Genomic DNA, 15,446 nt, shown 5'->3' on the forward strand with positions numbered 1-15,446 from the left:
ACCTCCCTCCCTCCTCTGTGTATTTATTCATAATGAGGCTCCTCGGTACCCCGTGTGTACCTCTTTCAAAGATTTGTGGCACTTAACCACGTTCTGGGCTAGTATTGTTCTCTCTTCCCCTTTAGACTATAAGTTTCTTAAAGATTGAGTTTATAGCTGATTGTTGCCTTCTCTTATGCCTAGCATATTTTTATATATCGTATATATTTGTACTTTAAAATTTTTATTTTGGTGGAAATCTTTGTTGAAAAATCTATTATATACTTTAATGCCACCTAAGGATGGGAGAAAATTTGAATGTTTTCTTTTGGACACAAGATAATCATTGTGCTCTCCAGTTGTTATTTTTGACTCTTGAGGTATTTGGGATTATATCTCCTTCTACTAAACATCTCAGAGCATGCAACTTCTAAAACATGATTTCAGTATTCCCTTTGTTGCTGTTGTTGTTGTTTTGAGACAGTGTCTTGCTCCGTCGCCTAGGCTGGAATGCAGTGGCACCATCATAGCTCACTGTAGCCTCAAACTCCTGGAGCCAAGCAGTCCTGCCTTAGCCTCCTGAGCAGCTGAGACTATAGGTGCATGCCACAATGCCTGGCTAATTTTTGTTGTTGTTATGGAGATGGGGTCTAGCTATGTTGCCCAGGCTGGTGTCAAATTTCTGGCCTCAAGCAATCCTCCTGCCTTGGCCTCCCAAAGTGCTGGGATTACAGTTATAAGCCACCACAGCCAGCCTCAGTTTTCCTTTTTAAAATTATTTTGTATCTTCCTACTTATTCTAACTGATGCTGGTCTACTGCTTGGAGGCCAAAACTTCACTTTATACAGTTTGTCTGGGAGGGGAATTGAAGGTCTTTTCACATATCTACTACAGGCTGAGCATCCTTTGTGTAAAATTCTTGGGATCAGAAGTGTTTCAAAATTAAGAGTTTTTGGGATTTTGGAATATTTGTCTATCCATAATGAGATATCTTGTGAATGAGACCCAAGTGTAAACATGAAATTCATTTATTTCAGATATACCTTAGACACATAGCCTGAAGGTAATTTTATACAATACTTAAATAATTTCATGCACTAAAGTTTGTATACATTTGAACCATCAGAAAGCAAGAGTATCAGGTGTGGAATCATTTCAGCACTCAAGTTTCAGATTTTGGAGCATTTCAGATTTGGGATTTTCAGATTAGGGATGCTCAACCTGTAGAATGCAAAATACATAAGCGTTGTGACAGGTTGTCATGTAAGAGCACTTTTAGCTCAATGGCCAAGCCTCGAGTCAGCAAGTAGCCAGATGTCTGCTGCATAGAGAAGTATGTGGTTGCTAGGTGTCTCTCCCATCAACCACAAGGACTCTTTCCCTAACTTCCTTGATAGAAAACATTTTAACAGAAGCAATCACCCTCATTCTTCACTCACTCAGCTCTGAGAGCACCAATCTCTAAGCTAGGCATGCACTTGCCTCAGAGCCTTTGCACTTTCCGTTTTCTCTGCCTAGATTGCTCTTTTGCCAGATATTCTCATGGCTTGCTCCCTCACTTCCCTCCAGTTTTTTTTTTTAAATATCGCTATCTTTCAGATGCCTTCCCTGACCACTTACACAAAATATTACCAACCCTCATCTTCAACCCACCATCTCTCTCCCACTTATCCTGTGTGGTAGATTTTTATAGTAATGAATCATGCCTTCCTGTGTCCACACTCCTATGCAGAGGGAAATTTTTGCTCTTTTCATCAAAAGATAAAGTGCATTTTTCCATTCTCTTGAATCTGTTCTGGCTTCATGACATGCTTCAAACAATAGAATGTGACACCGTGATGTGCAAACTCTAGAGCTTTGCTGTGTAACATAGGAACACTTAGACATATGTAACCATTTGTATTTAAATCACAATTAGATAAAATTTAAAATTTAGTTCCTCAGCTGTACTAGTCATATTTCAGATACTAAATAACCATATGTGACTAGCAGGTACCATATTGGAGAGCAATTAGAGACGACATAGGGGGAAACTGAGGTACCCCAGACAATAGGCAGTGATGATTTCCAGACATGTGAGTGAGGCTGTTTTGTCCCGCTCTCCCCATCCAAGCTGCAGGATGACTATAACCTCACTAGTAATCCCAGGTGGTACCAGCCAAAGAACAGGTCAAATTGCCAACCCACACAATCATGAAAAATAATTGTCATTGTTTTAAGCTATAAGTTTTATATAGGTTTGATACACAGTCATGAAAATGGAAACACCCTTCAATTCTAATGACTGGCAGTAATTTGGAAACCATGCCCTAAGGAGTTACCTCATGGGTGAGGATGTCACAAAATGAGGAAGACAGAGTGAATCCATACCATCCATGACAGTCAGATCAGTTCATTATTTATCTAAAAAGAGAAAAGGATATTTGCTATTACTAAAATAAAAACCAACTGCAGACTGAAATACTTATTAATAGCACAGACTTAGTTTTACATCAAAACATTACTACCAGCAATTTGCAAAGTAGATAGTTTAAAAATACAGAACTAACTGAAATCCATTATTTCAATTTAAGATGAACAGATTGGGTGACTTTGTTATGTCTTGCTCTGACATATTTTGTAACATTAAATACATAGTATTTAATTCTGAGAGCATTTCTCCCATAATTTATTATGCTCAAGCATTTATTGAGTGCTTTCTATATATGTCTAGGCAGGTACAGTAGAGGATTTCAGATGATTAAGACCTGAACCTTACCATGCAAGAACTCACAATTTAATGGAGGGGACAGATGCATGGTCAAAATATATGCACATTAACACAGTACAAGCTCTGTTAGAGGAATAGGAAGTGCTCTAGAAACACTGAGGTGGGAGCAGCCACCTTGTTATTGCACATACTGAACACACAGAATGAGCTCTTAGTTTGCATATGCATTGGGGATAAAGACTAGGAAAGAAACAAATTAGGCTGGGTGCAGTGGCTTACATCTGTAATCCCAGCACTTTGGGAGGCCAAGGTGGGTGGATTGCCCAAGCTCAGGAGTTCAAAACCACCCTGGGCAACATGGTGAAACCCTGTTTCTACAAAAATATATATAAAAAAAAAATTGGCCGGGCATGGTGGTGCATGCCTGTAATCCCAGCTACTTGGGAGGCTAAGGTGGCAGAATTGCTTGAGCCCAGGAGGCAGAGGTTGCAGTGAGCCAAGATCATGCCACTGCACTCCAGCTTGGGTGACAGAGTGAGACTCCATCTCAAAAAAAAAAAAAGAAACAAATTACCTAGAGAATTGTTTTCTGTAAAAAACAGAATTATTGTTTTATTTTAATAATAACCTTGTTGAGATAGTATTCCTGTATCATAATATTTACCCATTTAAGTGTGCAATTCAGGGGCTTTTAGTATTTTCACAGAATTGTGCACCATTATTGCTATCTAGATTCATAACTTTTTTTTTGTTTTTTGAGATGGAGTCTCGCTCTGTCACCCAGCCTGGAGTGCAGTGGCGCAATCTCAGCCCACTGCAACCTCTGCCTCCTGAGTTCAAGTGATTCTCCTGCCTCAGCCTCCCAAGTAGCTGGGACTACAGGCACCCGCCACCAGACCTGGCTAATTTTTATATTTTTAGTAGAGATGGGGTTTCACCATATTGGCCAGGCTGGTCTTGAACTCCTGACCTTGTGATCCTCCCGCCTCAGCCTCCCAAAGTGCTGGGATTACAGGCATGAGCCACCGCGCCTGGCCCATAACTTTTTTATATTCCAAAAAGAACATCCATACCCATAAGCAGTCACTCCTATCCCTCCCCTCCCTCCCCAGTTCCCCAGCCTTAAGCAACCAGTAGTCTACTTTCTGCCTCTCTAGACTTGCCTGTTTGGGACATTGCATGGTAATGGAATCTTACACTATGCCCTTTCATGTCTAGCTTCTTTCATTGAGCATGATTTTAAAATTCTTCCATGTTATAGCACATATCAGTATTTCATTCATTTTTATTACTGAATAAGATGTCATTGTATTATGGATATATCACATTTTGTTTATCCATTCAGCAGTTGATGGATATTTGGGTTGTGTCCATCTTTTGGCTATTATGAATAAGGCTACTATAAACATTCATGTATGAGTGTTTATGTGGACATGTTTTTCTTTTTCTTCGGTATATACCTATGTGTAGAATTGCTGGGTCATGTTGACAACTCTGTGTTTAACATTTTGAGGACATGCCAAACTGATTTCCAGAGTGGCTGTGATATGGTTTGGCTCTGTGTCCCCACCCAAATCTCACAGAATTGTAATAATCCCCGCATGTCATGGGAGGGACCCAGTGGGAGGTAATTAAATCATGGGGGCGGGTTTTTCCCACACTGTTTTTGTGATAGGGAATAAGTCTCACAAGATCTGATGGTTTTATAAAGGAGAGTTCCCCAGCACATGCTGTCTTGCCTCCCGCCATGTAAGATGTCCCTTTGCTCTTCCTTCATCTTCTGCAATGATTGTGAGACCTCCCCAGCCATGGGGAACTATGAGTCCATTGAATCTCTTTCCTTTGTAAATTACCCAGTCTCAGGTGTGTTTTTATTAGCAGCATGAGAATGGACTAATACAGGTTGCAATTTTACCATTCCACCAACAAGCATCAAGGTTCCTGTTTCTTCACATCCTCACCAAAAGTTGTTATTATCTGGAACAGAACTGTTTTGAATGAAAATATAAACTCATTAAAACAGAAAAATTCCAATTATATTATGTTATATGCATTTAAGGTGGCCCATATATCAGTCACGTGATATTAGAACTTAAAGCTGAATGCCACTTTGTAGCTCTGTGTACAAAACAGCTCATTGGAATCCAATGATCTTATCATTAATGTTCACCAGGTGGTTGGGAAATGCAGGTTTTCTTTTATGCCTAATTGAGAGAGTTAAAGTGTGAAATGATTATATGTATAAAACTGTTGAAAGTTAAATCTATTTCTGACATACAATTAAATATAATTGAAATAGGACAAATTGAATAACAAAATTAAGTTTACAAAACAGGATATGAATGGAAATTATCATATGTATACTGCTTTGTAGGATATTTGGGTGGTGCGTTGGCATGAGGGCCAGAGCCCTGTATTTGTACCTACTTGGCGTGGTTCCCACCTGCCCAGGCTTGCCTCCTGTACTTCCCTACATTGGCATATCAAAGGAGTTCGCGAGACATTCTCCAGCCAGCACCCTGCGCAGAGAGGATTTCTTTTTCTTTTTCTTTTTTTTTCTGAAGCACTGGAGTTTAATGTGGTTAGGAAGCAAAATATAATCTAAGACTCAGACTTGCTTTTAATGAATCCAGGAGACCTGACAATGATATATTATAAAAAACAAAAATAAAAATCTGACAATACCTCCCAACTTGTCAGTGGCTTCCCATAGCCCATGATTGGGTTGAGTGAGTCTCAGTGCATAGGAAGCAGTGCAGTGGTCTCTGTGGCCTGACCTCCGCCCACACCTTCAGCTTCAGCTGCTACCACTCTCTGAGTACTGAAGTTTTTGTAGTTCCCTGAGGGCGCACACTGTGACACTCCTGCATTCTCTGCTAGTGTTTAGTTTCCTTTGCTGGGAGTACCTTTCCCTCTCTGCGAGACTCAATTTACGCACCACCTCCCCCAGGAAGCATTACAGATCCCCCAAGGCTCTACTAGGTCCCAGACATGGCATTAGTCTGGGTGCTTTGTTTACCATGCTGAACAAAAACAGAAAAAGTCCCGGGTCTAGTGGAGCTTATATTTTATCTAAGAGAGGGACTAAACAAGAAATATAGAAATGTCACCTCTCTTGCATAGTAGAAGGTGCCAGGTCTAGGAAATACAAAGATAGTTAAGCAGAATAATGAGAATGGGAAATGCAGGGGATGAGAAAGGTGGAATGCTACATTCAATAAGGTAGGTGGGTGGGCCTCACCTTCTAGACAGCCTTAAAAAGGATGAGGGAATCTGTGATATGGCTAAATCTAGGGAAAGAGCTTTCCAGGCAGAGCAAACAGCCAGCCAAAGAGATTACTCTATTGTGAGAGTCTCCATGTTAAACTAATAAAATTCCATCCATAAAGGAAGTTGATAGGTTGGTTTTCCAAAGTATCCTTTCTATAGACCAATATATACATATTTCCATTTCAACTTTTGAAATCTAAAAAGAAGTTCCAAGACAAATCTCTCCTTTGCCCTCTTCCCTCCCCACACCCCTGCACAATGCACATTTTGTGGACTATTAATAGTCTAGAATTCCTAATCAGAAATTACTGTACACCTAAGTTGCACAGATCATATTGTCTTCTTTCTCCAACAAAAGATCTGGATTTGCCTGTAAAATATATGCCCCGTAATAGTTTTATATTTCCAGAGGGCCAGTTCTGCCTCTGCTCTTCCTTCTCTGAGTCATTCGCCTTTATGTCCCATCTTCTCTCAGTTTTTAATCTTTCCACATTATTGCCTATTGGTGTTTTCTGGTTGATCTTTTGTGCTAAATTCTAAATGCCATTGTGTGAATTCTTCCTCCTATTTGATAAACCAGAGTGAAGACCTGTTCTAAGATCTTCATCTTCTCTTCAGTGGCTTGCATTAAATCTGTACATTCCTGGAACTTCCCCTTCCCCAGGAAGAAATCTAGCACAGGCCTTGCACAGCATTTTAAGAATCTTTACCACTCCTGAGCCAGGCACGGTGGCCCATGCCTATAATCCCAGCACTTTGGGAGGCCAAGGCGGGCGGATCACGAGGTCAGGAGATCGAGACCATCCTGGCTAACACAGTGAAATGCCGTCTCTACTAAAAATACAAAAAAATTAGCCAGACGTGGTGATGGGGCCCTGGGGTCCCAGCTACTCAGGAGGCTGAGGCGGGAGAATGGCGTGAACCCGGGAGGTAGAGGTGAAGGTTACGGTGAGCTGAGATCGCACCACTGCACTCCAGCCTGGGCAACACAGCGAGACTGTGTCTCGAAAAACAAAACAAACAAACAAAAAACCCCAACAAACTACTCCTTGCTGGGTGTGGTGGCTCACAGCTGTAATCCCAGCACTTGGGAGGCCAAGGCAGGTGGATCACCTGAGGTCTGGAGTTTGACACCAGCCTGGCCAACCATGGCCAACATGGTAAAACCCCATCTCTATTAAAAGTAGAAAAATTAGCTGGGTGCAGTGGCAGGTACCTGTAATCCCAGCTACTTGGGAGGCTGAGGCAGGAGAATCACTTGAACCTGAGAGGCAGAGGTTGCAAGTGAGCCAAGATTATGCCACTTCACTCCAGCCTGGGTGACAGAGTAAGACTCCATCTCAAAAAAAAAAAAAAAAAAAAAAAGGGAATGTTTACTGCCCCCATATTTACTGATTAGATTTGGATTTGGGAAATATCTTGACCACTAAAATTAAAAAAAATAATTTTGCTATATTACCTGCTGGTTTTCACTATTTTTTAAGTAACATGATTTTTCATGTCATTATATATTTTTAGGTGATTATGGAAGTAAATGCTAGGAATATTTTTATTCCTCTAGAGCTTCTTGCTCTAACAACATAATAATCTAAGTTAAAGAACTGGCTCAAGACTTGTAAATGTGTATTTTTTTGGATTAAAAATCTTTTTTTTCCATTTTTCTTGTATCTCTTTTTATTTCCATATATTAAAACTTTAAGTGCCAGATGTATATAATCTTTTTTTTTTTAATTTCCTGAATGTCACATCCTGCAATTTCTTCACAAGCTGCGTTTGTTAAATAGGAGATGATGGAAGGTTTGTTATCCCCGCCCCCACCGCCCACCCCCCACCCACCAACATAGTCATTTAATACTCATCAGTGATAATTGCTGTGTGAATTTAGTTGATTTGTGCTTGCTTCGCTGTCAGTCTTTGGTTTTATGGATCTAGGAAGGACATATAAATGTACCTTTGCATTTTAGAGAAAGTTTTATTTTATCCTATATCCTGTGTTACATCACTATATCTTAATTGTGGATTTTTTGGTTCACTTTGCTCTTTCATTTTAAATTTTTTATCAAAGTAATAATTGTATAGTTTAAAAGTCAAAATAATATTTACAATGCTTACACATAAAAAAATAGCATTTTTGTCACTCCAGCTCTCACTAGTTCTTGTCAGCTTTTCTCATCCCTCCCCACCTGTAAGGGTTAAGCTACACTTTGGTTAGTCCAAGCACACTTTCCAGTATGCTTACCATGTTATGACTTATCTCCTCTATACACGAGTAGGAAAATTATCAGTAATAGTGGTTTCTAAAGTAGTACTTGAGGAGGGTAACGGGTGGCGTGTGCATGCTTCATGGCCTTATTCAATCAAGCACTCTACTCTTGATTTACTGCTAAATCCTCCTTGAATCTTTAGATTTCCTAAAGGCTATCATGAGATTTTCTGGATATAGAAAATGTAGCCCATTAGTCTCTGTCAGCTTCATTACCAGTGTTTTTTTGTGTGTATGTTGCTTAGATCCATATTTTTATATAAGATAATTATTCCGGTATTTCTAGACTTTTTCATTCTTACCTTTTATTGACTATGGAAGAAAAGGATCTAGCCTGCAAATACTGTAGCATCTCAACATAGTGATGTCAAATACTACTAAAAATTTAGTTGTCTTCAAAAGGAAAGATTTTATTCATTCTAACATATAATAAAAGTTCAGTATTTTAGAAAATAAAAGTCTGACTTTTCATAATAGGTTGCCAGGGAACTACACTGAAGGCAAAATATTAGAGCCAGTAGGTGGTTATGTGTTTAATTTTAAGAGGATAACAATATTAACAAATTCCATTTGGCAACAGCATTAAAATTGCACCTGAGAAAATCTTCATTACTCTTATCTTGCAGCAGTCACTGAAGGAGTTTGGTTGTTTTTATAGGTGCAGGGGTGAAAGTTTAGCTCCACTTCAAGGAACAAAGGTGCTAAAGAGAAACTATTCTGAGAATCATAGATTTGCATGAAAAACCTCACAAAAGAATAATAGTAATTGCCTCAGCATGAGAGATGGAACATATTTTAAGATAACTGGAGACTGTTTTATATGTGCCCTCATTGGTTTATTTTTGATTTCATGTATGTACTTTGTTTCTATCGCTTCATTTTTTTTCTTAATGTATTCTAAATAATGTAAAACCCTTCTGAGGATCTTATTGCTACTTGTGAAATTACCTTTCTCTGTATCATTGGATGTAATTTTTTTGTCAGTCAGTCTTACAAGAAAAAAGTATCTTAGCAAAGGCTATTATATTTTATCAATCTGACATCAGTGAAAATCCTAAAAGTACATTTTGTGTAAATTCAAATACACTGTAACAATTTCCCTTAAGTGAATATTTTAAAGCTGTTTCTTTTTTTGTATACTTAACGTTTACAGAAATTATCTTTTTTCCTTTGTATTTTTCTTCATATCTATAAAATTTACATTTTGGCTTCTAACTTAGCTGAAATGCTTGCTATTAGTCATTTTCTTGCTAACTGTGGTCAGAAGTGGTATAGTTGAAGATGTCCCATAATTTGGTGAACACGTGAGGTTACAAACTCAACTTTTGCTTCTCTTTTGAAAGGCCCTGAGACGGGAGTTAAAGGAGAAAGAATATTCTGTCCTGAATGCTGTCGACCAGGCCCGAGTTTTCTTGGCTGATCAGCCAATTGAGGCCCCTGAAGAACCAAGAAGAAACCTACAATCAAAAACAGGTGAGACTGGTTTCTCCACTACATCATAAAAACACATGCTAGGAGAATAAAAAACCCAAAATCAAGTAGGAAATTTCCTTACAGCATTTTAGGATCTAATATTTAAATCTTTTCTTCTAAGTGTTACTTTATTCAAATATGTCATTAATTCACAGATATCTCGATTTTAAATTAAGAAAATAAAATTTTTGTATACCTCAATATCAATTTTAAAGGAAATTAACTGCAGAAAAAATAGATTGTCTAAAAAGTGTACTGTAACTATAAAAATAATTTCTATAAGAAATAAAAATTTATATTTCTTATATTTAAACAAGTTACATGATAAATAATTGCAAGTAGTAGAAAGTTATTAAAATATAGTAAATATACAAAATATTTCAAGGTCTATAAGTAAGATTACTTTTGATAATGACACACCAAAGTCCTTTCTTTTACAAGCAGACATTTCTTTAATTTAAAAATAATACCCTGTGTGTTTATTTACTTTGGCTTAAAATTTAAATAATAACTACCTTACTAGCAAATTTACTAGCAAAAAATATATATTTCTTATATTTAAACATGTTATGTGATAAATAATTTCAAGTAGAAGACATTTATTAAAATATAATAGTAAATATATAAAATATTTAAATATCTATATGTAAGGTTACTTTTAAAAATGAGACACCAAAATACTTTTCTTTTACAAGCAGACAACATTTGTTTAATTTAAAAATAACCTGTAACATTTATATACTTTAGCTTAAAATTGAAACAGTAACTACCCTACTAACAAATAGCAATATATCACATAGTAAACTTAAGAGAAAATGTGTAATGAATTCTGGGTCCAATATATATCTGTATTATGATTTTTCACTGCTGACAATAAAATCATTCTGATGCATTTTTAAAAATAAACATGCCATTCAAAATCGTTTTTCATCATTCACTTCACATAGTAACAGCAAACTTGAAAGATTGCCTCATTCTGTGTCCAGCAGTGTAAATCATGAACATTTATTACTTGTAAGGGAAGCATAGTTAGAAAATGCTTTCTTTGACTATAACTGGAACTGATCAGACATATGGACAGGTAGCCATTTTCCTACTGAATCTTACTCAAGGAACCTTCTTCAGTCCGAATAAATTTCCCATCAAGACCATAATCTTTTTGACTCTCTGAAACTAGTTGTATATATGTGTGTGTATGTATACACACACGTACACACACACAGAGCACACTTAACTTGTCTAGCATTTCTTTTTGTTTTCTGCTGGTGGTAACACTGTCTTTCCAGTTAGCCTCCTACAAAGCTAAGTCATTGTTGAGTCTTCCACTTTTCACCAAATCCAGTGGTCTACAAATCACTCATAATTATTATTTCTTTTCTTTTTCTTTTTTTCGAGACAGAGTCTCACTCTACCACCTAGGCTGGAGTGTAGTGGTGCGATCTCAGCTCACTGCAATCTCTGCTTCCCAGGTTCAAGCAATTCTCATACCTCAGCCTCCCATATAGCTGGGACTACAGGTGTCCGCCACCATGCCCAGCTAGTTTTCATATTTTTAGTAGAGACGAGGTTTTGCCATGTTGGCAAGGCTGGTCTTGAACTCTTGGCATCAAGTGATCTGCCTGCCTCAGCCTCCCAAAGTGCTGGGATTACAGACGTAAGCCACTACACTCAGCCTTATATTTGTTATTTCTATCTTTGAAGAATTATTCCTTTTGAGTACTCTGTTATATATATATATATATATAATGTATACACACACACGTGCATACTCATGTGCACACACATACTGCCATTAATTCCACATTCTCAGCCTTTTGTGTGTAGACTTAGAATAGTTTTAGGCAGAATCCGTTGCTACTTTTGGTAGCATTGGTCCCACTGCATTGTTCTGTTATCTGTGTGCAACACGTAGTATTTGCCCATATATTCTCTCTCTTCCACTTTAGTCTACTACTGATAAGTAAATCTTATCATGTAATCATATTCGTGTTTCTCCCCTGATTATACATCTTTCTTGACTTTCCATTGCATACTGAAAAAAAATCTTGGCCTCCAGCATGACATTTATTGTTTCATTTTATGTCATGTTATGTTATGTTATGTTATGTTATGTTATGTTATGTTATGTTATGTTATTTTGAGACAGGGTTTTGCTCTGTTGTCCAGGCTGGAGTGTAGTGGTGAAATCACGGCCCACTGCACATCAACGTCCCAGGATCAAGTGATCGATTCTCCCACCTCAGCCTACCGAGTAGCTGAGACTACCATAGGCTATCTTTTTAAAAAGTTTTTGTAGAGATGGAATCTCATTGTGTTGCCTAGCTTGGTCATGAACTCCTGGGCTCAAGCCATCTTCCCATTTTGGTCTCCAGAAGTGCTGAGAATACAGCCGTGAGCCACCGTGCCCAGCCTAGCATAATATTTATTTTAAAAATCTTTGGATCATTACCTTAAATGCAAACATGCAGCAATTAGGCTTATAATTGAGACTACTGATTAAAGCACACAAATGTGATTTCTGTGCACATATGTTGCACTCTGAAGATATCATTTGCTGAGCTTAGGGCTATTTTGAATATAGCACATTTGATCAAATGGAACACAATCCTTGTACATTACTGCCGTTTGGAAAACATACTGCTTTTGGCCGCGCGCGGTGGCTTACACCTGTAATCCCAGGACTTTGGGAGGCCGAGGCAGGTGGATCATGAGGTCAGGAGATGGAGACCATCCTGGCTAACACGGTGAAACCCCGTCTCTACTAAAATACAAAAAATTAGCCAGGTGTGGTGGTGCATGCCTGTAGTCCCAGCTACTCAGGAGGCTGAGGCAGGGGAATCGCTTGAACCCGGGAGGCAGAGATTGCAGTTAGCCGAGATAGCAACCCAGCCTGGTGACAGAGTGAAACTCCATCTCAAAAAAAAAAAAAAAAAAACCAAAAAAAACAAAACTTTGTAATTGAAGCCCTCCTGATTTTTCAACAAATTTTTTACTACCATTTTTATAGTTCCATAACCAATCTATACTATCTACTTCCTTGAATGATTTTGGAACTGTCTTGTCATGGATGTGCTACCTTCCCTTCTTTCATCTTTTGAAGTTCTTTCAAAAGAACATTTTAAGGCTTGCTTATGTCCTTCATATACAATATTAGAATGGTTAAGAGCCTTAGAGATGAGCTAGTCCAAGGCTATTCACTTAACAGATGAGAAAACTGAGGTCCATCGAGGAAAAATGAACTGCTCAGGTCTCAGCCCAGTCCTGTTGGATATCTAACATATGCAGCTATTATTTGTATTGATTTTCAGATGTTAAAATTTTCTTACTTGCCCTAAGTTGAGGAATCCAGTTTTGAGCATTTTATAACCTATGCAATGGCTGTATATATCAGGTACTCAGTAAAAGTTTGATGAAGAGTACATGACTGCCTGAGTAAATAAGAGGTATAAAGAAATTCATTTATTTATTATTCTGACTTCATATACAACCTATTACAAGAACATTTTTACGAGCTAGATGCTTAACAATGATTCCTCTCTCACCCCTCCCCTGGCCACCATCACCATATTTAACAACAAGGAAAATGAGCCCAGATGTCTCATGTACCCCGTAAATACATATACACTTACTGTATACCCACAAAAATTTTAAAAAAAGGAAACAAGCCCAAACTGTAGAGAATTCTTTGAAAGAGTTGAACTCATCAGTACTTGCTTTTCCTCACAATCTTGGGTCTATAAAGAATAACTGTAGGCCGGGCGCGGTGGCTCACGCCTGTAATCCCAGCACTTTGGGAGGCCGAGGCGGGCGGATCACGAGGTCAGGAAATCGAGACCATCCTGGCTAACACAGTGAAACCCCGTCTCTACTAAAAAATACAAAAAATTAGCCAGGCGTGGTGGCGGGCGCCTGTAGTCCCAGCTACGCGGGAGGCTGAGGCAGGAGAATGGCGTGAACCCGGGAGGCGGAGCTTGCGGTGAGCCGAGATCGCGCCACTGCACTCCAGCCTGGGCGACAGAGCGAGACTCCGTCTCAAAAAAAAAAAAAAAAAAAAGAATAACTGTAGATGGGAGAAACTGATATTATCAGCAGTAGAGTAATTGGATTATTGGTTTTTAAGACGAAATGGAAATAAACCCCAACTTTTCTAGAATGAGCACTCAACATTTACAAAATTCCTTTCCTACATCTGTCAAGAAGCCCCTGCCCCCTCCCGTCACCCTGAGTCCATTCTTCCATCAGTCTTTGCATCTTACCTCATGCTCCTCCGTCTTCTGGGTTGCTTGGGCTAAAATCCATTGGGCCGCTCTTGGCTCCTTTGTCCTTTTGTCACCCAAATCCATTCTGTCAGCAAGTCCTGTCATCACTACATTCAAAAGGTACCTAGAATATGATCCTTTATCACCACGTCTACTATGCTTTCCTGGTCTAAGCCCCCACTACCCCTTGGATGATTGCAGGTTCCTTCAACTCATCTGCCTGCTCTGCCTTTGCTCCCTTATTAGAGATTTCCAACACAATAGCCGTAAGGACCATTTGAATATATAAGTCATGCCATGTGACTCAGAGAAGTCAGATTCTTATAATGGCTCACAGACTGTATGCCAGGGGGTGCCATGTTACGTTTCTGACCTGGTCTCTTATTATTGTCCCTTTCGTTCCACTCCCTGTAGATGTAAGCTCCTTGAAGACAGAGGGTTATTTTTTTTTTCACTGCTGTATTTTGTAATATTTAGAATACTATCTGGCACATAGTAAGTGCTTATTACGTAGTGTTTGAAAGAATACATGCATGAGCTGAGCACTGTCCAAGATGGATAAAGAAGTATAACACATGCTCCTGAGGTTTCAATTTAGTGGGAGATCAAAACTAGCACAGAGTGTGAGAAAGCAAGCAATGTAAAAGTGTCCGTCGTCATGCACTCAGTTGTGTCCTGAGGATTCTAAGTGATGCGGGCATTCCAGGAGAGAAGGACTCTGAGGGTCAGAGTGGAGAGAGGTTGATTCCTGAGCTAGTCTTAGGGGTATGGACAGGTAGGAAGTGATTAAGTTCGGGAAAGAGGAATGGCCATGCTGGGGGACAGAATCCTTAGCAGAACAGCTCAGCCATAAGGAAAGAGCAGCTGTATTTTGGGGAGTCAGTAGACAGCCTGGCCTGGTTGCCAGAGTCTTGTGCCTGGACGGCAGATGGGGATGAGATGGTTGTATGTACTGAATGGTTCAGAGGACCTGGAAAGATCCTACAGAGGACCTGGAAAGTCAGGCAGAACATTGTAACTTCATACAACAAGAAAGAAGGTGCTAGTACAGTTTTGTTTTTTTAAGCTTGGGGAAAAAAATAAGAAGTTCACTTGTCTCATCTTATCCAATTTAAAATCTACCTTCAGTCAGCTTTTCTTGTCTCCTTGCTTCCCTAGGACTTTGGGAAGTTTATAAAAAGCTACTTTAAAGCAGTACAAAGTGTTGCATCACTAAAACGCCACATTATTCTGGACTCTTCTCAGTGGTCAGTCATTTAAGGGTTAAAACGATATTGTATAATTTTTAAAAAAGTTTCATGAACATTCTAGTCATGCGTCATTCATAGTGTTGGTGAGGAAGTCATTTGGGCACGCATGTTTCAAATCCCTAATAAAATGTCTAGAAAGATACACAGAAAAAAAAAATACTGGTTTTTGAGTTCTTATTTTACTGTGACATTCAGGATGTTTTAAGCTCCATGTTTTTAATACTACATTTGGGGGGACAAG

At 38.8% G+C, this 15,446-nt stretch overlaps 1 protein-coding gene across 8 annotated transcripts in view; it reads left to right on the forward strand.

The window, feature by feature from the left end:
• UTRN (utrophin) overlaps window positions 1–15,446 on the forward strand; it is a 562,884-nt gene that overhangs the window by 429,541 nt on the left and 117,897 nt on the right. For all 8 annotated transcript variants that reach the window (XM_019029674.4, XM_063707928.1, XM_063707930.1 and 5 more), the window contains one exon: window positions 9,567–9,696. In XM_019029674.4, the coding sequence (XP_018885219.3) occupies window positions 9,567–9,696 (130 nt within the window). The remainder of the gene's footprint in view (window positions 1–9,566; window positions 9,697–15,446) is intronic.

This window comes from Gorilla gorilla, chromosome 5 (genome assembly GCF_029281585.2).
Source record: "Gorilla gorilla gorilla isolate KB3781 chromosome 5, NHGRI_mGorGor1-v2.1_pri, whole genome shotgun sequence".
NCBI lineage: Eukaryota > Metazoa > Chordata > Mammalia > Primates > Hominidae > Gorilla > Gorilla gorilla.